At 34.7% G+C, this 24,894-nt stretch overlaps 2 protein-coding genes across 3 annotated transcripts in view; both read left to right on the top strand.

Annotated features, from left to right (window-relative positions):
- The window catches only part of LOC132172146 (protein ILITYHIA), a 56,541-nt gene extending 44,956 nt beyond the window's left edge, over positions 1-11,585 (top strand). For both annotated transcript variants that reach the window (XM_059583597.1, XM_059583596.1), the window contains exons 36-60: positions 476-586; positions 684-753; positions 871-949; positions 1,435-1,537; positions 1,623-1,793; positions 1,893-2,015; positions 2,099-2,212; positions 5,045-5,151; positions 5,241-5,292; positions 5,382-5,488; positions 5,588-5,647; positions 5,736-5,850; positions 5,985-6,095; positions 6,191-6,328; positions 6,404-6,526; positions 6,661-6,732; positions 7,426-7,538; positions 7,663-7,821; positions 8,124-8,220; positions 8,298-8,480; positions 8,782-8,976; positions 9,111-9,290; positions 9,392-9,524; positions 9,736-9,814; positions 11,083-11,585. In XM_059583597.1, the coding sequence (XP_059439580.1) occupies positions 476-586; positions 684-753; positions 871-949; positions 1,435-1,537; positions 1,623-1,793; positions 1,893-2,015; positions 2,099-2,212; positions 5,045-5,151; positions 5,241-5,292; positions 5,382-5,488; positions 5,588-5,647; positions 5,736-5,850; positions 5,985-6,095; positions 6,191-6,328; positions 6,404-6,526; positions 6,661-6,732; positions 7,426-7,538; positions 7,663-7,821; positions 8,124-8,220; positions 8,298-8,480; positions 8,782-8,976; positions 9,111-9,290; positions 9,392-9,524; positions 9,736-9,814; positions 11,083-11,125 (2,838 nt within the window). In that variant the 3' untranslated portion in view covers positions 11,126-11,585. The remainder of the gene's footprint in view (positions 1-475; positions 587-683; positions 754-870; positions 950-1,434; positions 1,538-1,622; positions 1,794-1,892; positions 2,016-2,098; positions 2,213-5,044; positions 5,152-5,240; positions 5,293-5,381; positions 5,489-5,587; positions 5,648-5,735; positions 5,851-5,984; positions 6,096-6,190; positions 6,329-6,403; positions 6,527-6,660; positions 6,733-7,425; positions 7,539-7,662; positions 7,822-8,123; positions 8,221-8,297; positions 8,481-8,781; positions 8,977-9,110; positions 9,291-9,391; positions 9,525-9,735; positions 9,815-11,082) is intronic.
- Positions 11,586-19,554: 7,969 nt separating this feature from the next.
- Positions 19,555-24,622, top strand: LOC132170493 (protein neprosin). Its single transcript, XM_059581490.1, has 7 exons — positions 19,555-20,149; positions 20,230-20,316; positions 20,431-20,703; positions 21,672-21,842; positions 22,149-22,202; positions 23,294-23,440; positions 23,928-24,622. The coding sequence occupies exons 1-7, from the start codon at positions 19,937-19,939 to the stop codon at positions 24,303-24,305; spliced, it is 1,323 nt and encodes a 440-aa protein (XP_059437473.1). The 5' UTR covers positions 19,555-19,936; the 3' UTR covers positions 24,306-24,622.
- The last annotated feature ends 272 nt before the right edge of the window (positions 24,623-24,894 follow it).

Raw genomic sequence — 24,894 nt, 5'->3', positions numbered from 1 at the left:
TAAGTATCTCCACAGCTTCGTAGAATTCAGTTCAACGTATAACTCCATTGTGTAAACAATGTCATTCGTTATTTTCCATTGTTCTGCATTCCCTGATAATTTGACACTAATACAGATTAAAATTGCATGATACCATTTAGGTACATTGATATGATTTTTTAAAAAAGTTGTACATGGCTCTCTTTCTCTCTCTCTCTCTCTCTCTCTCAAACCCTTGTGTTCACCCTTTGAAACACAAGCATAGACCCTTGTTTTAGGGGTATTTTATCATTGAAGTAATAAAACTTTAGTGAACAATGCCTCAAGAAGAGAAGATATTATTTGATTTGTAGTAGTAGAGTTGGGAAGTGGAAGGACTGGTATCTGATGTCTATCCAATACAGATGCTGCTCCATTCTGAAAGTGCTACATAGTTGACTCTTTTCTCCTGTCATAATTATTTAGTAATAAGAGGTCCATGTTTATCCATCCCCAGGTTTTAGCTGCTCTTGGGACTGTGTACTTTGAGCATGTACTTCCTGATATTATTAGAAATTGTTCTCATCAAAGAGCATCTGTACGCGATGGATATTTAACACTTTTCAAGGTAAACGCATCATTTTTTATGGCTCTTCACTACTGCCAGAAGTGTTTGCATCTGTGGCTCTTTGTAATTGTTGCCTGGTTATCGATATTTTTTGCAGTATTTGCCAAGGTCATTAGGCGTCCAATTCCAGAACTACTTGCAACAGGTTCTGCCTGCTATATTAGATGGTAAGTGCGGCGTCATTTGGGAATTTTTCTTATGCTTAAAATATTTAGTTTGCATCCTCTCTTTTGAGGGTTTTTTTTTGCTATTTTCTGAATAGAATATCTGCTTGTACTCTATAGGTCTGGCCGATGAGAATGAATCTGTACGTGAGGCAGCACTAGGTGCTGGGCATGTTCTGGTTGAGCATTATGCAACAACGTAAGCACTCTTTGGATTTTTATGCTACACATGATGTCTTTTCCCTCCCTTCTCTCTCTCTCTCTCTCTCTCTGTTTACTTAAATGTAGTAATGTATTCATGATTAAGAATATATTCTATGCCTTTCTCACATTTTAGTTTTTGAAAAATGTTTTGAATAAGCTGGAAGGGACTCAAAATGAACTTTCTAGAATGAAGGCAAAATATTGTTGTGTTACAAATTTTCTAGAATGACGTTGAAACTTCTAAAGATCCTGGAATCTTTTCAAATTTGTGAATATCAAAGCCTGTTGTGAATGGGTGATTAATTTCTCTGTCAAGCCCTATTTTGAGTTGTTAAGTCATGGGTCATGAAATTCTTTCTGTATGAAAGTCTGCTGTAACTTGGAATATTTGCTGAATACCTCTGAATGTTTTCATGATGGTTTTATTTGCATTTGACAAGTTCCTCTTCATATTCCCGTAACTGTTATTATTCCTCCCAGGTCATTGCCTCTACTCCTGCCAGCCGTGGAAGATGGTATTTTCAATGATAGTTGGCGTATTCGACAGAGCTCCGTGGAACTGTTGGGTGATCTCTTGTTTAAAGTATATGCTTCTCACTTACTTTCAGTATTGCTTTTATGGGAATTCTTTGGGAATTGTCATGTTAGAAGATTTGTATTTCTTCCAGGTTGCTGGAACATCTGGAAAAGCTTTGCTTGAGGGTGGTAGCGATGATGAAGGTGCTAGTACAGAAGCACAGGGACGTGCTATCATTGAGGTTCTAGGAAGGGATAAGCGTAATGAAGTTCTTGCTGCATTATATATGGTTCGGAGTGATGTCAGCATATCTGTGCGTCAGGTAAAAAACCAACATAATTATTTGTTTCACATGACCAGATACGATGTTTTTATTTTGGTTGCATATTTCATATGTAAACCAAAATGTGTCTTCTCTCAGGCTGCCTTACATGTGTGGAAAACTATAGTGGCAAATACTCCAAAGACTCTCAAAGAAATTATGCCAGTTTTAATGAATACTCTAATTACTTCTCTTGCGTCATCATCCTCTGAAAGGCGTCAGGTTCGCACTCGAATATTGGTGATCCATTTTCTTTGAGCCAGAACCTGCAAGTTTCCTTTTAATTAGCTATTGTGCTCTTGTAGGTTGCTGGACGATCACTTGGTGAGCTTGTTAGGAAGCTTGGTGAAAGAGTACTTCCTTTGATCATCCCAATTTTATCCCTAGGGCTGAAGGACCCTAATACTAGCAGAAGACAAGTGAGAATGTTCTCTTCTTGTTGCTTTATTTTTTGTTTTGCTTTTCTCTTGTCACTAGTCTTTTTGGTGTTGCAACTATACCTATGAAATAAATTTTCTTATCATGAAGTGCCCCAGCTGATAAAACTTATCCTTGTGCTGCCAAGAACATTTTTAAGTGCCTTTTGTCAACATCCTTATTGGAATTTATTTTTGGCCACTAGAAGGTCTTATTTTTCTCTTTTGTTTCAAAAAAATAGTGTTGATATAAATTTATCTTTTTCTTAGTTTATGCATTGGTTTGAATTTGCTCATATATCACAAAGCGTGCTACAATTTACTCTACATACTTACCCAATTATCTTTTTCATGTAGCATACTTATGTTTCGTTGATCTTTTCTTCTTTCTGCTGGAGAGAGGCGAGGTAAAATATTATCTTCTTTAAAAATTAAAGAGAATGTGAGACAAATTGAAATTATATTCCAAATTGAATCTGAAGTATCAGGGAAGTGTTTCAGATGCTATTAAATTTCTAGGATTGAATTTGGGTTCAGCTATTAAGGTTTGAGGAATCTGGAACTCTATATTGAAAAAATAAAAGAAATAAAAAATAAAAAATAAAAATTGGAGAGGCATATGGCAAACCGGAAAGGGTGGGAGGTTAACTCTTTGGGTTGCATTAGGTCATACCTTGCAGAGTGAGGGATTTGTTCGATTGCTGGTGGTCGGGAGGACGTGCTCAAAGCGCGGTAGTATGAAAGATGATCCCTCTATGTCTTATGTGGTGTATATGGATTAAAAGAAATGCTAGATGTTTTGAGGACTCTACTAGGACTATAGAGGAATTGACTCATCTTTTCTTTTTTACTCTTTACTCTTGGACGGTCGCTTGGCTAGCTCCTTTAGTAATTAGTTTTTCTGACTTCCTCTTTCATTTCTCTCCCTCTTAGGCGCTCTCTATTTATACTTCCCGTGTATATGGGTTGCGCACCTCTGCGCTTCTGTTTTATAACATTATTACTTTTCAAAAACTCTTATTAGAAGCACACTATCCTGTTTATCAATGGGATTCTTATCTTTGCTGTATGCCTTACAGAAACTTCAATGGAACCTTTTGTCTAGAGAGTGGGGAGAAGAGTGTAAAGTTTTACTTGGTGGATTAGGGTATGGGGCATTCGAAAGTTGAGCACCTTTAACCAAGCCTTATTAGGAAAATAGTTATGGTGTTACGGTGAGGAATAGGATTAATTGTGGAGATGTGTTGGGGGAAAATAAGGGGGAACTCAGGGTTACTGGACAACTGTAGTAGTTGGAAGATCTTATGACTTGTGCCTCTGGTGATGGTCTAAGGGTTGACTTTTGGAATGATACACGGTGTGGAGATTCTCCTTTGCATGATCAGTTTGCTGATCTTTCTTGCTGGGCCATGGATAAAGAGGCTTCTGTTGTTTCGTACATGGGTATAGAATTTGTATTGGAATCCTACATTCTTATGAGCCTTTCTGGATTCGGAGGCGAATGAGTTGAAGCGTTTCTTGATGCTTTGTACTTCATATTTCCTTTGACGTTGGAGATTATCACAATCTGGTAAATTTTTTTATCTTTTTTGCTGCCAAGGGTCAAGTAGGAGTGGTTGTCTTTGGGTGTAAAGGTTCTTGAGAAGGTTGGGACTTTTTGTTTGAAAGGTTTGAAGGTGGACAATCTTCCTGAGGAAAATTTTGTTGTGGTTTGGTGTTGTATGTGTGTGGCAAGTGGCCAGCAATAGATGACATTGTGCTCCATTGTTTATTGGCAGGAGAATCATGGTCGTTTGGTTTTTTTTCTTTTTTTCCTCTCTTTGGAGTTAAATGGGTGATGCCAAGCACAGTTGTCAATTGGTTTCTGTGCAGACAAGGAAATTTGGTCTTGGTGAGAGTAGTTAAATTTGGAAGGCTATTCCATCATATCTTGTGTGCACAATTTGGGAGGGAAGGAATAGTTGTACTTTTGCAGGGGTTGAAGTTAATGTGATCATGATTAAATCTCTAGAAAAAGGTTTTTTACCATTCTCCTCCTTTTCATAAATGACTTGTAAAAAGAAAAGAACAAAAACATGGACGTCTGTAAAAGAACTTGGATTAAGTATACAATTTTTTAAAAAAAAAGCTTAGCATTTTGTTGGTGTTTGTGAGCTATGTATCATTGACATCTAGAGTACTTATCTCCTCCTTTCTCTCTCTCTCTCTCTCTCTCCCCTTTATGATAACATTTTTCTACGGATTATTATTTTCTTTCTGGCATATTTTTGAATAAAGCGTTAAGGTGGATGCTTTGCATGTAAAGAAATGTAACTCTCTCTCTCTCTCTCTCGTGTGTTATCTAAACATTTTTCTACAAGTTCTTACTTCATTTTGTCATATATAAGGAAAAAAAGGAAAGAACACAAATCTATATTGCTTTGGGTCATGCCTAGCCGGGTGAGGGCCTTTTTTGCTAGTTGGTGGTCGGGAGGTCGCTCTCGAAGCGCGGTTGTTTGGAAGATGATCCCTCTGTGTCTTATGTGGTGTATTTGGAATGAACGAAATGCTAGATGTTTTGAAAATTCCACTAGGACCATAGAGGAATTGACTCATTTCTTCTTTTGTACTCTTTACTCTTGGACGGCCGCTTGGCTAGCTCCTTTAGTGATTAGTTTCTCTGATTTTCTTTTTCATTTCTCTCCTTCCTAGGCGCTCTCAGTTTATACTTCCCGTGTATATGGGTTGCGCCCCTTTGCGCTCTTTTATATCATCATCATTACTTATCAAAAAAAAAAAATATTGTTTTTATTTTTATTTTTTATTTTTATAAAATCTAACATTCACGACTGGCAGGGTGTATGCATTGGTCTAAGTGAGGTGATGGCAAGTGCTGGTAAGAGTCAGTTATTGAGTTTCATGGATGGGCTAATTCTTACTATTCAGACTGCCCTCTGTGATAGGTATGTTTCATCTCTTTTTGATTTGCCAAATGATCTAGTTCAATTTTTGTTTGAATATGAAATTCATAGTTACTTCTATTGTTTGAAAGCATGCCTGAGGTTCGTGAATCTGCGGGCTTAGCATTCAGTACTCTTTACAAGGTGCTTTATCTATTTTCTGTCATCATTTCGGATTATAATTTCAAAATGGTAGTTTGCAAATTAGAGAATAATAAAATGTCTTGATATAGAGTGCTGGATTGCAAGCAATTGATGAAATTGTTCCAACTCTTCTGCATGCCCTGGAGGATGAACAAACTTCTGATACTGCCCTTGATGGCCTCAAACAAATCTTAAGGTAAATTATCCGTCCCTCCTGCATATGATCAGTTTCTGCTTTTATCTGAATATCTTTATATTCTACTTCCAGTGCTAAATTACTGCATTTTTCTATCAGTGTCAGGACTACTGCTGTTTTGCCTCATATTTTGCCCAAGCTGGTCCATCTTCCCCTTTCGTATGCGTCTCCTTCTCAAATTATTAAATGTATTTCTATGTGCATTTTTAGTCACTTCTTTCACTGAAACTTCTTCATACATATTCAGTGCCTTTAATGCACATGCTCTCGGAGCTTTGGCAGAAGTTGCTGGACCTGGTCTCAACTGTCACCTTGGTACAGTTCTTCCTGCTTTACTCTCTGCAATGGGTGGTGATGACAAGGTATGCCAGTTAAATGAATAGATAACATTTCCACAGCAGTTTTTTCATCTTACCTTTAAGGAGAAATCGCAATTCTGCTTTCCATTCTTTTTGCCCGTTTATCTTTTAGATTATGTAATGTGTTTGCATTGTAGGATGTTCAAACTTTGGCAAAGGAGGCTGCAGAAACAGTGGTCTTAGTAATTGATGAGGAAGGTGTTGAGTCTCTGATATTGGAGCTTCTTAAAGGTGTTGGTGATAGTCAGGTAGTTTTTGTGAAGTGACTGTTTTTGTGCTGCTCTCTCTCTCTCTATCTCTCTCTCTCTCTCTCTCACTGTTTTTATTACCTCTATGGTTTCAGGCTTCAATCCGAAGAAGTTCTTCCTATTTGATAGGATATTTCTTCAAAAACAGCAAACTGTATTTGGTTGATGAAGCACCAAACATGATATCTACCTTGATCATCTTGCTTAGTGATTTGGATTCAGCTACTGTTCTGGTATATTCCACATGTAATTAATGTTTTTCTGTTGATCTCAACATTGTAGATTGCATCTTATATTCTGTTCAACAGGTTGCTTGGGAAGCTTTATCGAGGGTTGTCAGTTCAGTTCCAAAGGAGGTACTTCCTTCATATGTAAAAATAGTGCGTGATGCTGTATCTACATCTAGAGATAAAGAGCGTAGGAAAAAGAAGGTGAGAAGTAGTTCAGATGTTTACATTTGTTTGATGCTTTAGTTCAGTAAGAGTCGATGTTGTGTTCTTTAGATTTCTTGTGTGGAAGGTTAATCAATCTGAACATATATAGAATAATGTCTCATGAACTGCAGGGAGGACCAATTCTCATACCTGGATTCTGTCTGCCGAAAGCACTTCAGCCATTACTTCCAATCTTTCTCCAAGTATTCTTCCTCTTCTATTTTAGAAGCTCTGCTTCACTATGTTGCAAAAGAACATTTCATACAACTGTCTTTTCAGTTATTAATATTTTGTTTCGTCATTTTTGTTTGGTGGGGATATAAAACTTATTGAGTAAATGATCTTGGTCATGCTTTCCTTAAGTGTCTATGAACAAACTTCTGGTTGTTTAATTTAGCATAATGTGTCTGTATGGCTCAATAACGGAGCAAAAAGGACATGAGCTTCACCCCTTAATTTATTGCTGCCAGATACTTGGAAGACAAATTTATTGTGGCTGTTGATTGTTTTTCAATTTCCTTAATTAACTCATCCTGTTAACATGCGAAGGCTTTTCAGTTCTAAATTTTCTTGAACTCTGGTTTCTAAGTCAATTTGATCTTTTGCTTCATGCTGCATTGAACCATTAGATCTACATCAGGATGTAGTGAATCATATAATTACAAATTTCATCCCTTACACAAGTTGTGGCTTCCGAAAGTCAGGAGATTTCAACCTTGTTTGTTTCAAGTTATTTCCTTCTCCGTCCACGTTGAAAACAAATTTAACAAGACCGTAGTAAATCAATATCTGTCTCAGAAACTTTTATCCATGGCTCCAAGTACTCCGATATACTTTTATCCATTTCCTTTTACATTTTAGGAAGTTCAACCTCTGATATTATTTTGCACCTTTAGGGTCTCATTAGTGGGTCTGCTGAATTAAGAGAGCAGGCAGCATTGGGTCTTGGGGAGTTGATTGAAGTGACTAGTGTACAAGCACTGAAGGAGTTTGTCATCCCAATAACAGGGTATGTACAATGGCAATTTAGTGGATGTAGATTGTATTCTAAATCTTGATTTCCTATCATTGTGCTAAGACATGTTATTCTCCTATGAATATTGACTGTGGTTATCGCCTGCTTAAAACTACAGGCCCCTTATCCGGATCATAGGTGATCGGTTCCCCTGGCAGGTGAAGAGTGCCATTTTGTCTACTTTAAGCATCATAATAAGAAAGGGTGGAATGGCCTTGAAGCCTTTTCTTCCTCAGCTTCAGACGACATTTGTTAAGTGCCTACAGGATAGTACAAGGTTAGCTTTGCATATACTGAGTTGCTGCTACTCCTTAACATATGCACTGCTTTCTTTGATTCTTAGATTCTTCTATGTGGTATATGATTATGATATCCTCTACTTTTCAGTGATCTACATATTCATTGATGTTTGGGTTGTGAAATTTACATAATTATTATATCACATGAATAACATTTGAATGCTTGTTGAGTTTATTTACTTTGTTCTAATCATGGTAGAATATCGTTACTTGTGCAGGTTATTGCTTTAACTTTTATGCTTCATTTTTTGGTTGCTTATTAGATTGTATATGAGTGCAGGACTGTTCGTTCAAGTGCTGCCCTTGCACTTGGAAAGCTCAGTGCACTCAGTACCAGAGTCGACCCTTTAGTTGGGGATCTCCTGTCCAGTTTGCAGGTGAGGATTGTCATTCTATAATCATGCTGCATGTTGAATGCAAATCTGGATTATGTGACATTGCTGTTGACTTTTAGGCATCAGATGGTGGTGTCCGGGAAGCCATTCTGACTGCTTTAAAGGGTGTCCTAAAGCATGCTGGAAAGAATGTGAACAGTGATGTTAGAAGTCGTGTCTTCATTCTCCTAAAGGATATGATTCATCATGATGATGACCAAGTTCGAATATCTGCCGCAAGCATATTGGGGATAATATCGCAGGTACCATGTGGATAATATAAGAAACTTTCTCAACCAACTCTGCTGTATCTAAGTTTCTGTCAGTGTTTCACTATGAAAATGACCGGCAAATATGAAAATTCATATATTTTCTTGTTTTCTTTCTATTGACTTCTAATTGTAAATCTATATTGCTTCCACCGACATTGTGCCTGCAGTATTCTGTTTGATTTCTTTAAACGAATCACTATTTGGTACATATTTATCTTAGATTTTACATATTGCAGTCTTCATATTAATTAATGTTGTGTCTGTTCCTGACTTTCCCTTGATGATATCACAGTACATGGAAGATGCTCAGCTGACTGACCTGCTTCAGGAACTTTCAAATTTAGCTTCATCTCCTAGTTGGTCTGCAAGGCATGGTTCAGTCCTCACAATCTCATCGTTGCTCAGACACAACCCCATCACAATCAGTCTGTCTCCATTGTTTCGGTTTATAGTAGAACACCTGAAGGGAACATTGAAAGATGAGAAGGTAAATTATTCCTGATATAGATACATTTTATCCGCCTCCCTTGGGGGCCAATTACTATTTTTATTTTTATTTAAAAAAAAAAAGATGCATTTTATAATTTTACTTTTGCCAATTTCTAACACTATCTCAAACAGTTCCGGCTTCGTGAATCTTCAACAAAGGCATTAGGAAGGCTTCTACTTCATCTAATTCAAAGTGATCCATCTAACACCACTGCACATCTGGATATCCTTTCATCCCTAGTGTCAGCGTTGCATGATGACTCCAGTGAAGTAAGAAGAAGGGCATTATCTGGTCTAAAAGCAGTTGCAAAAGTACGTGGTTGAGCTTACTCGTTTATTGAAATTAGGAATTGTATTGCATGTATTTCTTTGAAAATTTATAAGCACTTTATACGTGGTAAAATCTGTTGCAGTCAAATCCATTGGCCATTATGGCCCATGTTACTGTTATAGGACCCTCACTTGCTGAGTGTCTAAAGGATGGAAGTACTCCTGTGAGACTTGCTGCAGAAAGATGTGCTCTGCACATTTTCCAATTATCAAAGGGTATTTTCTTCTACTCTTGTAATTTTATCTCACTTTTCTGCCATGTACTTGTCCTTCAATGACCCAATGATAAATTAAACGAGTTTTTCACTATTGCCTTGACTATTCAAGTGGGCAATTACTGTTTATCCTCACAAATATTTCAGTTAGGCTAATTGGTGAAACAAAGAGGAAGTGCTATTTCTATAATTTTGTTGTTTATATTTTCCAGGTGCGGAAAACGTTCAAGCTTCACAGAAATTTATCACAGGCTTGGATGCTCGACGTCTATCAAAGTATCCTGAACAGAGGTATATATTGTCAAATACTTTATGCCGACTCTAGAATGTGAATGGACATAAATGTTTTGCCTTGTCGTATACATGAGAAAAAACATTGAAAAAGAACACTAGCTGGGCCCACGGGATTTGATTTAACATCATGTCACATCACAAATCTCTTCCTTGATTTGAATTCAATCAAGTCACAACATAAAATCTCTTCCAGAACCCCTAAGGGTAATCACTAGCTATAAACACCAATCAAGTCCAAGTAATGCTTGAACTTAAGAATCAGAATTGGTTCAGTTAACATATACATCGGATTTTTCGTTGTGGCGATTTTCGTCAATGTGTTTAATCCTCTCATAATATATTTGATTTTTAGTAAGATGTATTGCGCTCTAGCTATTGCAAAAGACTTGTTACATCTTGTTGTAATGCCAAGTCATTGACCAAACCTCTCAACCAAATTGCTTCTTTCACTACCTTTGTTGTTGCTATATACACTGCTTTTGTGGTTCACAAAGCAACCGTAGACTATAATGTCGCATTTCATCCAATTTTTTTATAATTATTCGAAATTTCATTAAAAGTGTAAGGCGTCCCCATGTACACAAAAAAGTATGTAAGAGACGTTGATAAGTGCCGAATGTTATACATTCAAGCCTCTTAACTTATATATGTTAATTTTTTAGCACTGTTATCTATTTGATTTTGTTGTTGTTTTAGTGTTTTTAGGTTTTTAATAAAGATGCAAGAAATTCCATTGATTTTGGGCTTGAAGCACACGTTGAAATTGTAGTGAAAAAAAAAATCCCATTACACCTAAAGCCTCTCACTTGACAAAAGAGGGTTCTAAAAATAAATAAATAAAATAAAATTCTAACTCTTTTTCGGCGGCTGCTTTATGCAAGGTTTGTGTATGATGTGGCACTATCTTGAAATATCTGCTTGCTACTTTTTTCTATCCGAATAAATGTGTTTTTATACCCATGGAAAGTTGGCTTGGTCTTTTTGGTTAAAGCTGCCAAAAAAATCCTTTTCTTGCTAGCGGATGATTTATAATTTTGGTTTATAATAGTTAAATGCAGGAATAGAATTTCCAACACGGTATAATCTTGTGCAATGGTAACATGACCTCTATCTATTGCTAAGGGATCTAATAAAAAATAGATGTGCCAGTAGATGCTTGCATAAAGTTATGCCCATGTGTCTGTTTACATATTTCCTTTTGCCTTTACAAATGTGCGTAAAACTTGTTGGTCGCATTAGTTGATTGCTGGAATTTGAAAATGCAGTGATGAAAGCGAAGACAGTGAAGATGATTTGACAAGTGGCTGATAATGAATTCTTTGATGTGCCTGTCTATATTTTGTTTCTTCAAGAGCAGACGGTATTGAGACGTTAACTGATTAAGAAGTCAATTGGTGGCGTAAGTTTTATATGGCACCTCTATTATTATAGAGATACACAGATACACAGAGATATATAGTGGCTTGATACCCAATTTTTGCTGACCTGGGTGTTACGATGTCAACTTCTTGTTAATCAGATTTTGATGAGCATGATATGTACAAATGACGGCACACACCGAGTCTGATTTATGTTTGGCTTTTAAATCGTTGATGGTCATAATGGGTTTGTTGTTTAAAGCGTTCTCTTCTTTGTAATTATATCATGCTCTTGTAATGATGTAATCCTATCACATTGTAGTTTCTTTGTTATTTTTAAGCTGGAATATGGAATCAAGATATGGATTAGAAGTTTGATTTCCTATTGTTATTTTACTTTGCTTTTGTCACTTTGGTTTCTATTGACATTTGGTGCAAATTATTTTCAGAATTCTTAAACCATTGCTTTGTGCTTTGCCCCTTTTATAAAACGAGCAAGGGAACTAATCGATGATGAAGCTGGAGCTGCTCCTGACTTTGTTCTTTGGCCGCTTTACAGTCTATTTTTGTCTTTTTGCTTTTTTGGTTTTGTTTCATTGTTACTTTAAACAGTCTAAACAGGTCTAGCACTAGCAAGGTTGCTTCAGTATCAAGTTTTAGCAACGAGACTGGATTAGGCTTGTTCAAGCTATTGAAGTTTTATGTCAAAACACTTAAAAGGCATGTAGTTACCAAATAGCTGAACAGCTTTTTAGTAGAACTTTTTGGCTAAGGTCTAGAGACAAATTTCACATCAACTCTATTACCCACAACAATCCCAAACAAGCCAAACTTATATTTGAATAGAGTTTTCATCGTTTGAGAAGTAAAAGAGTTTTCTAACACTACCAAATAGGCAATGTTTTTCACTTCAATATATGAGCCAAGAATCATTCGAGATTCGACAATAGAAGCTTAGCCATTTAATTTAAATCTCATACTTGAGTATTCTTAATTTCTTTTATTTTACTCGGGCATTTATTATTTTAAATGTGTTGCCAAAGTTAATTTCATATCAGGATGGATTGGATAGGTTCTTAGAGGGAACATAAACCTCTTAACAAACACAAGGCTTTAGGATAATTTTCAGCATAATTGTCATGGACCGAGTGACAATATAAGGAAATGAAGGTTCAAGTTGAATGGATGTAACCTGCTGGAAAAGAGCATTTGAAGGATCATGAGGGACATCTGAAGGATCCTAAGGGACATCTTCTATAATTGCGGAATCAGGGGACATATCTGAAGTAGCAGAGCATTCGATAGAGTATTCTCAAGGGTTGCTGGAAGAGAGAGGAATGAAGTGGGTGTTTCCTGATGTACATGCCTAGCTTGAGAAACCGAATGCTCAAGAGATGAAGATGAATGAAGATGAATAAATATTAGGATCAGAAATTCTCTCAATTTCAGAAGAATACACATCAATAGGTCTCTCAATTGACCTAGAATTCACATTTGTATTTAAAGAAAAGAACTGAGAAGGGAGAAGTAGTATATCTCTCCAGTGGGGTGATTCTCGTGCAGGAGAAGAGAAGAGAAGAGAGTTGTTTTGTCATTCTGGGTTGGATTTAGTATTCATACACTCATTTTCTTATGTTAGGAAGGACAAATAGTAGTCTTTTGGTATATGTATTGTTATTTTTATGTGTGAAAATCATCTTCTCATGATTATTATTATTATTATTATTATTATTATGCATATGATTTAATATGTGCAACTCTTAATCAATATTTTAAGAGTTAGGAGCCTCCTTATAAATTAGTGTGCATGTACCAGATTAAAGGAATGGCTAATGAGATTGGTGTTTGTTTGCGAGAGTGATGACTGATGAATCAACTCTCTTGGAAGTTTGGAACACTCTATCTGGATTAATCATCCCTCTTTGACAGATTAATAATAATATTGAGATCCAGCTTACACATGATGTAGTTTCTAAATAAACCCATTCAGCCCATGTCCACCGAAAATCCATTCTAGTTACTACGTGTCAAGCCTTTGGTACGTGATTGGAGCCATGGTTTGCTCTTATCACCGACCCATACTCCGAATCAGGACCCACAGAGTATTCACATTAGCCCACCCTTAGACCGAAGCCTAGGAAACCCAACAGCCCATGTAGAAGACCCAACACCATTATACTTATATTTCTATTATAAATAAGTAGGCCTAGAGTTGGGAAGGGTGTGAAAGATTGTTCAATTCTTTGATGTCTCTTACTTTATGTGGTAACTTATGAATCAAGACAAGTTCAACAAAATAAAAAGTTCAAATGAGTACAACATATCATATTAAAAAAAAAAAAAAAAAGACACCCCACAAAATTAGCATATCCTTCAAACTTGTGACACAAATTTATACTTCAAGAAGCAAAATCCTATCATAACACATAATCCTTATTTATTGATCAATTTCAATCAATCATAGATTACAAATATTAATGAAAAACAACAAATATGAGTAGAAATGCTCTCATACATCCTTGTCCTCAACCAAATGAATGGCCACTGAGATGTGTGCTTCTTCGCTCTGCCTTGCGACTTGCAAGAGTGATGATTTCTCTCTTGGAACCCTCTCTGGTTTTTGAGCCCATCATAGAAGAGCTCCTCAATGGCTTCATTATGATAATTGGCAAAAAAAAGTCCATGAGACACATTGCCTGCAAAACAGATAAGCCTCATTTTCCAAAGAAAAAACACTCCCAATAATCTAATAAGTGGGAATGACAAAACTTAATTTGGTATTTAGGATTATGTAACTTAACTATAATTTAAATTATGTAATTTGGATGTTTTATTTATTTGGGATTATGTAACTTTAACTATAATTTAGGTTATGTAATTTGGATGTTTTATTTTTGTTAAAAATACAAAAATAAAACATACAAATTATATAATTTAAATTATAGTTAAGTTACAGAATCCCAAATAAATAAAACATCCAAATTACATAACCTAAATTATAGTTAAGTTACGTAATCCCAAATACCAAATTAAGGTTTGTTATTCTCACTTAAAAAAAACAACAATAAAACTTAAACATAATTTGTCATACCAGCTCTTTAGATTCAGGCCTAAATCTTGCTGAAACAAACAATAAGGGGAGAGTCAGAAAAAAGAAAAATGTTGATTAAACCTTAGAAGAAAATAAATAAAAGAAACAAATAATATGTAACGGGGGCACAGGATATTGGTTGGTGTTGAAAACTAATTTGATCTTCTGAAACTTCACTCGATACTAGATGCGTAGGTCTACATTAATCACAAACTCTAGAGTGTTTCCCCAAAGTGTGAGATAATTGAGGAGAGAGATAATATTGTTACGGTAGTCGTCGTCACCTAGTTCAAAGCGCATATCTGCTCCGAAACATTCATGAAGGCCCGGGGGAATATTTACATAGAAAATGGATCCCCAAAGATAGGGCAACCCTGACCTCCGTAAATGTAATACCCCGATAAATAACCACTTTTAAAAGAGAGTTAAAGATTTCTTAACCAACTAATAATTTCTAGAAAACAGGCTCAATACAGAAAATCCTAAGCCTTCCTTGATGGGCCCAAGCCTTTAGGGCCTTTTTGCAAGCAAAAGCCCAAGCCTACCTTCACTAGACGATCGCTTGTCCAAGGGACCATACCGAGCGCTCGTCTGAACCTCACGCCACCCTCGTGAAATCGTACTCTGAACACTTTTGGTCTTTTCTAAACTGTACACGAGTTCTCGTATGAATAGTACACACGAGTGCTCATATGAATAGTACGAGTGCTCGTTGACTATTTTTAGACCATTGGTTAATAACCGAAACGCATGCTTGAAAAGTATTTTTAGCTCATTGTGAACAGTACACGAGCACTCACCCATGGACCACACGAGTGCTTGTTGCTTTTTGACAGAATTCCCATTTTGCCCTAAGTTTCCCTCCCCTATAAATACTTCCACACCCCATTCAACCTAGCCCTCAAATTTGCCTTTGGAACCTTGGGAAAACCCTGCTACTTTGTCATTTGAGAGTATGTGAGCTTTGTGAGTAACTCGGAAGAAGGAAGGAGCACTCTTGAGAGGTCTACTCGTTGAGGTAATCCCTACACCTTCTTGTTATTATGTTGTTAAGTTTCTTGTTTACTCATTTCAATGATTACTCATTTCAATGCTTTAAGCCTTTTAGTGTTATGGCAAGCCTTTGCACCATATTCTTGTTTAATAAGACTTGTTTGAAAAAGTGTTTTCAAAAGTCGCCATTAAGATGTTTTGTGCTTGAAACGAACCTATTCTTATAAGCAAAGAAGTGTTTTCCAAAGCTTTAATGCCCTTGAATTTTTGTGTTTTACTTGCCTTGCTAAACCATAGCCTCTGGACGAACGCTTGCCCTAAGGAACGAGCACTCGACCTGAGGCCGGCTCTTGTGACATTATTGATCTTAGGTAGGATTTTTTATCAATTTTAATTTTGAAAAACATTTTTCTGCAGAAGCAATTGTACCATATATTGTCAATAAAATTCTAAAATTCTATAAGCTATACATGTATTTGGAAAAGAATCAAGTCTTTTTATATAATTTAATATGTTAATTGGAGCACTTTCTTCTATTTGTAAAATTTCTTTTAAAATGTTTGGTTCTGAAAATTAATCTAAACCATCAATATCATAATCGATATCATGTTTTAGGAAACCTTCTAGATTAAGGCATTTGTTTTGCAAACTATCATCGTCTAGTGATTTTAATTTCTTAAAATTAAATAAAAAAACCAAAAGTATTTTGTATACTTGAAATTGTTCAAGCCTACTTTGAATTGAAGAAATAGCTTGATCTACTATATATAAAAACTAATCATTTCTAAAAGATTCTTCAACAGATTGGGTTGTCTCATCATTAGCATTATTATCAAACAGCTTCTTTCTACAAATTATACGTTTTTTACGAAAAACATGTTTTATTTCCATTTTAGTTGCAATCTCTTTAGAAGAAATCATAGCACATGTAAATCAATTTTCTCTATAGTTTTTAAAATAAGAAATAAGACCTTTTAATTGATTTATAGCAACATCAATATGCATGTCTTTTGATAAATTCCTTTCTTAGGGCTCAAGTAGAAACTAATAAGTAGTAAATCTATATTTCTAGCCTAATAAGGAATATATTTTCCAAGTCCAATAAGGAGAGTAAATTTCCCAGTCCTAGGTTGATTCTGATTCTTTACAAATCAGAATCCAATATGGAAAGGTAAAGTTTTCAAGTATATAATGGTCATTTCACACTTTGATAGTCTAATTTAACCCCAAACCCTAATGAGAGGGGTGAGGTAACAAATTTTTTAAAGTTTAATAAACTAAATTGAGAGATTCTGAATTTTAAGAATAGAATACAAAAGCGATAAAAATTTATAAAAGTTAAAGTCAAGATTAAAATAAAAATAAAAATAAAAGGTATATCTTGCGGTTGGTGGCCAATTTTCACCTCCTTCCACATACTGACATACGTCTTGGTTGGAGCTCAGGGAGAAAAAATATATATATATTGTTGTGTTTTAAATTTTTATGAATAAAAATTTAAAAATATTTTTGATTATAATTAGTTTGTAGTCCGTATAGGTGTTGCTTGGGTAAAAGGTTTTGAAGATGGTGATGGGTACAAGTTAGAGTAGATGGATGGTAGGAAGAAAGAGAAAGATAGACGGCGTAGGAGAGAGAGTTGTATTGTTGGGTGTTAGGTGATGTAATAAATATAGAGGGGACAAAACTCACATTTCATGCCAACTCCTTGCCTTCAAAGCCACTGTTGTCCGTAGCCAATCAAATACCCCTTCTCGCTTCTTCACCGATTCACCCTTTTTTGTCCCTCCTTCCATTTCAAGGCTGCATTATGTTTTCATCGCGTGGATTTAATTTATGGATATAAATTATTACAAATTTGAATGTATGAGTTTTTCTTATAATTAATTCTTGTTAAATAAAAAAATTTAATAGTAGTTGATTTGGAGTGTCAAGTCAATATTGTTAAACAATCGTAGGATACAAATATACTAATATTTAGCATTTCTCTCTTTTAATTTTTTTAATTTTTTTTTATTAATGCTATTAAAACAATAGTAAAAAGCACATGGTATATTAAAAAAAAACACGTGTTTCTCAAATGGTAAGAGACACATGACACTTTTAGAAATCGGGCTAGAATAAAAGAAATTTCTTCTTAATTTATCATCATGAATATAGCCTTTGAAATCGATAGAGTATGTGTGAGTGTGATTTACCAACATGCATGTCATGTAAGCTTGAATTTGATGGCATGCATGGAAGGTATGAAACAAAAATGTGCAGATCAATAATTGCATTATATATGTTCAGAGAGTTTTATGTGACTTAATTTCAGACAATATTAAATGAACATTACTAGAGCCATAATTCGTATTTCATACACCTCTAGTTCAATTCAATTCCACATTCTTTCTCTTCTTAAATGAAACGGTTTATTTATTAAAGAAACAATAATATTGTTATCGGCATATATAATGGAGAACTTCATTAAAGAGCTCATATTGTAATAATGTCTTGGAAAAAACCACCTAAATTCAGCTCATTTAGAGAGTAATGTTATAAAGCTACATCAATATATTCATGGGCATTCATTAATTAAATTCCCAAGCAAGAGAAGAAGTGAACATGAGGAAGTAGTTTAAGGAGTAAATACAATTAGCATTTAGCGATTCAGGTTGACAACTGAACATGAGAATCCGATTCTATGTTAAGTAGGGTTATATAACTAAACAGAGTTATTTATAAACAGTTCAAATTTGTCTCATATAAATTTGACTCGAGTTTAATTAGTTTCTTTCATAAACAAACCAGGTTTGAATTTAAATAGTATTTAAAAAAGATAAAACAAAAAATTAGAGTTATTCAAAAAGTCATAGAGACATTAACTTGTGCTTCATCTTTTAAGAAGTATTTTGAATTTTGAGAAGAGGTTTGTGCTACTATATTAAAAAGTTTATTGGTGATAACAGTCAAACCTACATTCATTTAGTTAACTCATATATAAAAAGAATCAGGAATCATTCGAGATTCGAGAATAGAAGCTTACCCATTTAATTTAACCTCACATTTATTACTTTAATATTCTTCATTTATTATTATAAATGTTTCTAAGATGTAAACCCATGCACATGGAGAAGAGTGCTCCGTAGCATAGATCAAGGGACTGCTTGCAATCCAATAGTACTCTAGAATAAAAAAAACAACAAGTACTAGCTAGCTAGCTAGAAGCCTCCCCCCAATACATTTGAATTTCAACAAACTAGCTACTTAATTAATTTCTTCCTTCCTTGGGTTTCATCAAAGTCTAAACCCTAGATTCCCATTATTTTAAATGATTAATTAGTGATAATATGTTACGGTGCTCCATTTGCACAAATGGTATTTGCAACTTGATGAATTAATGTTGTGGCTTATCGGTTCATATGAAAGACCGCATGAAATTTATTTAATCAACAAGAAGTACTACATATGTTGGGCTTTTTGTGCAAACATAAAAGTAATTTTTTTTAGCCGATTTGATTGTGGTATTAAAAAAAAAAAAAAACACTTAATCATAATTAAGTAGGTCGGCTATCTTATGTCCTGATGGCATGATCAAAAGACCAAAGGTTTGTTTTGTGTAGAAATATTAGTTGATGATGGCACCCTTTTAAAAAATATATGTACAAAATACGAGTAATTCTATTCATCATTATCCTCCGGCCCTCTAATTAAAGACTCTGAAGTGATTGTTCATATATAACATAGGCTTTGGGGATATATATAAATAGATGGAAAGACAGAATATGCATTATGTTGAAAATAGTACTACACCATATGCAAATGCATAAGGATAGAAAACACTTTATATGTAAATTTCTTTTGTAATTTATTCAGAAAAAAGGAGATTAACATAAATAAAACATGCATTTTTAAAGAAAAAAAAAATTATGACATATAAATAGAGTAATACTCCTCTTCATACGGTCTAAACGACGTGTTTTGAGCTGTTTTTTTCCGATAAAATTTTACTTAAAATATGCCAAGTAAATCAATATAAGGGAAGTGGCCGGTATTTGAAATAATTTATGCTGAAGCTGAAGACGGCAAGACATCATATTCAGATTCAGATAGACCTACAACTTAGGTAAAAGTGGGGAACGCCACGTGGCACACCCCAATGGAGTGGTGGTTGCCGTTTAAAAAGGTAAAAGAAAGGAATTATGGAGAGACTGGGAAGAAAAGGAAGGTTGAAGCAAAAGCAAAAGCAAGGGTTTGTGGGTTTCAAGGAAAAAGTATTAATGAGGAAGTGGTGTGTGGTTGTTTCAGTTTGGTAGGTCTGTGGTTTTATAATGCTTTGAAGCCTGGTCTCCCTCCTCTTAAATTTTCTCTTCTTTTCTTCTTCAGAAGAAGAGGAAGAAAAAAAAATCAAACACTAGTGTGTACCTCCAGTGTATGAATCCGAAGCACACGCAATGATGATCTTGATGCTGAAGGTCCAAGGGGCTCTGTGCATGTTTAATTAGCCTCTACCCACCACCCCTCCTTGCCATTAATAGCAGAGAGAGAGAAGGGTCCTTTTCTTTGCTTCCTTTCTTGTTTGTATTGGTGTTTGGGGTTGGAAAAGTCACATTTCTTTGTGCCTTTTGTTTTGCTAGTTATGGTTTTCTAGCTTTCTTTCTTTCTTTTCTTTCTTTCTTTCTCTCTTGGCACTGAATGAGAGATATGGGTGTTGTTGGAAGGAAGAGAGCAGCTGGGTTTTCACCTCTCCCTGCTCTGCTTCTTCTTCTTCTTCTTCTGCCTATCTTTTTCGCTTCGGTTGCTTCCGGCCTGAATTACACCAAGTATAGGCCAGTGAGTAGCTTGAGACTTGAAAGGATACAGAGGCATGTGGACAAGATTAACAAGCCTGCTGTGTTGACTATAGAGGTACACATTTTAACCTTTTTAATTTCTTTGCTCATCATATATTTTCATTTCATGTGGGTTTCCTTTTACTTATTTCCCAGAGCCCAGATGGAGATACCATTGATTGCGTCCACAAAAGAAAACAACCAGCTTTAGATCATCCGCTATTAAAGAATCACAAGATCCAGGTACAAAAACTTCGAAAGATGGTACCATAAACTCTTCTTCTTCTTTTTTTTTTTTTTTTTGGTGTGTGTATTAATGAGGAGTATGATGATGATTTGTGTTAATGCGCGCAACAGAGACGCCCTTCAGAGATGCCGAAAGCAGCGAGAAAGGTGAGAAGAGATGCGGTGGGAGAGGATGGGAATAATAAAGAAGCAGTGAGAGGTGCATGGCAAATGTGGCATCAAAATGGGACACGCTGTCCAAAGGGAACGGTTCCCATACGCCGAACCGCCGTTCATGATGTTCTCAGAGCCAAGTCTTTGTTTCATTTTGGGAAGAAACAACGTAGGCTTCCGCTTACTACCTCCACCGCCGCACCGGATGTTGTCAGCGGCAATGGCCATGAGGTATATATATCCTCACTCTATATCATTTTCAACATCAACGTACGGGGAAATAAGAGGGCATCGGAAGCTCAAAACTAGCTTTTGTTATACTTAAATGTGACAATTCGTGATTGTGTGTCGGGTTTAGGTCATGTTAAGGTATAAGTATAAGACTATATAGATTAACCCTAATTACCTATTTAATTAAACAGATGAGATGAGATGTCTCAACCCTAATGAGTTTATGTCGGATTCGCGGATCGTGTCAAAAATTATTGCTTCTTATATCACGTGTCAAGTATATTGGTTAACCCTAATTCAATCAATTTAATTAAATAAGTCAGATCTCTTAACCTTAATTTTCTAATTTTGTATTAAATTTATATCAGTTTCATTATCATATTAAAAATTGTTTGCTAACTCTAAACAAAAGGCATTGGATAAAAATTAAAAAAATTAAAAAATAAAAAACTAAAAAAAACTAGCTATAATACACTAGTAATTAGTCAATAGACAAAAACATTGACTTCTTCATTTTCGATGTATTTGTTCTTTTTTAATAATTTATTCCATATTAAAAAAATAAAAAAGCATCCCTTCGTAGCACGGTTCTTTCATTATCGATCTTTCAAGTTACTGAAAAAGTGATAGAATCTAAGTTTCAAAAAACTTTCTATACTGCAATATTCCATGCTCATGTGGCAATTAATCCAGTTTAGGAAGAATTTTACATATAAAATAATCAATTTAATTAGATAAATATGATAACTGTGGCAGTTATCTTATTAAATCTCAGCTCATTCAATTGAATTTAATCACTTTCTGCAACGTAACAGCCACGACACTTGGGATTTGTGTTCGATTTTCTTGCCCTTACTTTCATCACTCTTCTGTTTCTTCCTTCAATGAAGTCAATGTTTTTTTTTTTTTAAAGATTAAATGAAGTAAATTTCAGATTTTGTTCATTTTGTATGTATGTATTCTGATAGCATGCAATAGCCTACACCGGAGCATCCCAAGAAGTGTATGGGGCAAAGGCGACCATAAACGTGTGGGAGCCGTCGATCCAAGTGGTCAACGAGTTCAGTCTCTCCCAGATTTGGATTCTTTCGGGATCATTCGACGGCTCGGATCTCAACAGCATAGAAGCTGGATGGCAGGTACTTCTTCCATTTCCTATCCTGCCACACACACAATTTAACACTATTTTTAACTTTTTCTCAATAATATTTAATTACTTTGAGAAAAATATAGTATATTATACTCTTCTCTTCGGTTGTGTAAATTAATAAATAAAAAGGAAAATACATAAAATATTTTTATTTTTGTCTAATCTATTATGGAAATTCTTTTATATATATATATATATATTATAATTTTTTTTTTAGAAAATACAGATTAATATTTAATAGTGAAGAAGGTGATTAGTATAAAATTTTCTGAATTTTGATTATTATACTAGTCAGGTCAGTCCGGAGCTTTATGGTGACAGCAGGCCCAGATTGTTCACTTACTGGACGGTTAGAATTTTCGATCTTTCCTTTTTATATTTTAATAAATTGCTTTTATTTTATTTATTTTTAACTTTTATAAACATTATCATAAAATAGAAAATAGAAAATAGAAAACAAATTAATGGAATTATTTATTGTAGATATTCCATCTTAGTAAAATGCCTTAGCTAGGTCAAAGTCAACTTCATCCAGGGTTGTAAAAGTTTATCTTATCTTATTTGAGAAATCCTACCCTTATCAAATTTACAAAATTGATTCTTTAAGTGATGTGTCACCATAACACATTTTTCAAAATAATTGATTAGATAGGACGGTAACACATTATTTGAATTTTTTTTTTTATTATTTATTTATTTTTTTCAAATAGTTGTAAGTTGAGTTTTTTTTTTCATCTTATTTTCTTTGGGAATATTTCCTCATTTATTATTATGACACATATATAATAATATTTACATGACAACCAATATCTTAAATTGTCCCAACATACTAATCCATAACAATCAAGAAGTTAATTAAATTGCAGCGCTTTACAAGACAAAAATCACATAGAGTCTATTTGGGATTGTGTTGAAAAATAAAATTTTAAAGTAATAAAGAGTTTTTTGAAAAAAAACACTTCATTTTTAACTCTTTTTTCAAAAGTACGCGCGTTTTGGGTATTTTTAGTTTAAAAAAGTCAAAGAATTACGTTTGAAGTTTTTTTACCAAACCAATCTCTGAAGCTCAAACAGGCTCATAAAAATGCTCAACTTGCTAATAATTTGTACAGATAATATGAAAGATCTCATATGAAACTCACCTACTGGCCGTGAAATATATTCAACCCTTCATAAATGATCAAGATATATATGGAACCCATATATTTATTTCTTTGAAAAATAGGACAAAGAGATAGAAATGCATGTGTTGAGAATAAATGCAATCTCAACTAGTTATTAATGATTCAAATCAACAACCAAAAAAACTATTATAACTTTCGACCTTTTTTTTATTATTATTTTATTAATTTTATTTATTTATTGATTCCATGCAATGAAGCAATTAATATCACTTATGGCTGTCGGTTTTGATAGTCTGCTTCTGTACATGTACTGCAGACTGATTCGTATCAGGCAACCGGGTGCTACAACCTTCTTTGCTCAGGATTTGTGCAAACCAATAGTAGGGTTGCCATCGGAGCTGCCATTTCTCCGGTATCATCTTATTCAAGCAGCCAATATGACATTACTGTCCTCATCTGGAAGGTTGATACCAAATATATGATCTCATGTTCATTTCTTTTATTTTATAATTGTTACTTATTTCTCGAAGTATAAGTAGTTCTCAATCAATTGTGGAAGTGCAACGTCGGTATCCCATGTTTTAATCTCTCTTAATTTCAATTTTTTTTTTTGTTAAAATGTCAAAAATGACTTTTAAAAAACAAAACAAAGTGAATTTTTTTTTTTTTTGTCACAACCCATGGTGAAGCTGATGGAGGCATTTTTTGAATTTGTTATTTTTATTGAAAAAAAAACAGAGCATTTTAACGAAAAAAAAAAAAAAAAAAAAAAAAAGTGAAATTAAAAGCGATTGAAAGATAAGATACTGACATTGCAAATTTTTAAACTTTGATATTATGATTATAAAAATGCTTATACTTTAGGGATTTATGTGAAATTTTTCCTATTTTATTAATCCCCAAACTTCATATTTTAACTTAATTTTATTTTTCTTCTTCAATTTAAATAGGATCCAAAACTAGGAAATTGGTGGATGAGGTTTGGTGACAATACATTAGTAGGATACTGGCCAGCAGAGATATTTACCCACTTAGCAGACCATGCCACTATGGTGGAGTGGGGTGGTGAGGTGGTGAACACACGGGCCAACGGCGAGCACACCTCAACCCAAATGGGCTCCGGTCACTTCGCCAATGAAGGCTTCGGAAAAGCAAGCTACTTTCGGAACCTAGAGATCGTGGACGCCGATAATAGTCTTAGCTCAGTCCAAGGTATCTCAACCCTAGCTGAGAACACCAATTGTTACAACATCAAGAGCTCCAACAACAACCAATGGGGCACATACTTCTACTATGGGGGGCCAGGGAACAATCCACAGTGCTCTTGATCATCATCATCATCATTATCATCGCAAGATATAACTTGATCTCCGTCCACGTAACATATGATCTATTGTTAAATTCTTTAATGTGTAATTATAGAATTTATGCTATTTCCACACTTGTTTCTGCTAGTACCAATATATATATATATATTTTTTTGGATGTTCGATGTCTATTAAGTAAATAAGACCAAATTAAGCAATTGCATAAACAGGGCTGGAAATAGCAGTATTTTGGATGTAAGTTATTGACTGTAGCTCAGTTATTGTTCTTGTGGTCGCACTTGCCAATTCTCTAATTAAGCAAGTTGGCATTTCTATTACCTCTCTCCAATATGTATTTTCTTGTAGTTTCAAATTTTCAATTGAGTATGAAATATAATATGAAGTTAAAATATGCACATATTGAGTCCAAACAAAGGGCTATTATGGTAGGTTTCTTTCCCCTTATACATATGTCTGTTGCCACTGAGAAGCATTCTATTCTATATATGAACATATGCTTTTTATACCGCCAGCTACGATAATGTAGGATCAGATCGTCGTTTGAAAAATACCGAAACCTCTCTTCTCTCTCTTTTCTAAAGCTCAGTTA

This window comes from Corylus avellana, chromosome ca2, assembly GCF_901000735.1.
Source record: "Corylus avellana chromosome ca2, CavTom2PMs-1.0".
NCBI classification, from domain to species: Eukaryota; Viridiplantae; Streptophyta; class Magnoliopsida; order Fagales; family Betulaceae; genus Corylus; species Corylus avellana.
The sequence above is the reverse complement of the archived record's forward strand: the minus strand, read 5'-3'. Positions and strand labels throughout refer to the sequence as shown.

Bases quoted from the DNA above. Each gene is read 5' to 3' on its own strand.
- LOC132170493 (XM_059581490.1), top strand. From the start codon at position 19,937: ATGAGAGATATGGGTGTTGTTGGAAGGAAGAGAGCAGCTGGGTTTTCA. The intron at 20,150-20,229 runs GTACACATTTTA...CTTATTTCCCAG, and splicing joins CTGCTGTGTTGACTATAGAG to AGCCCAGATGGAGATACCAT. The intron at 20,317-20,430 runs GTACAAAAACTT...TGCGCGCAACAG, and splicing joins TAAAGAATCACAAGATCCAG to AGACGCCCTTCAGAGATGCC.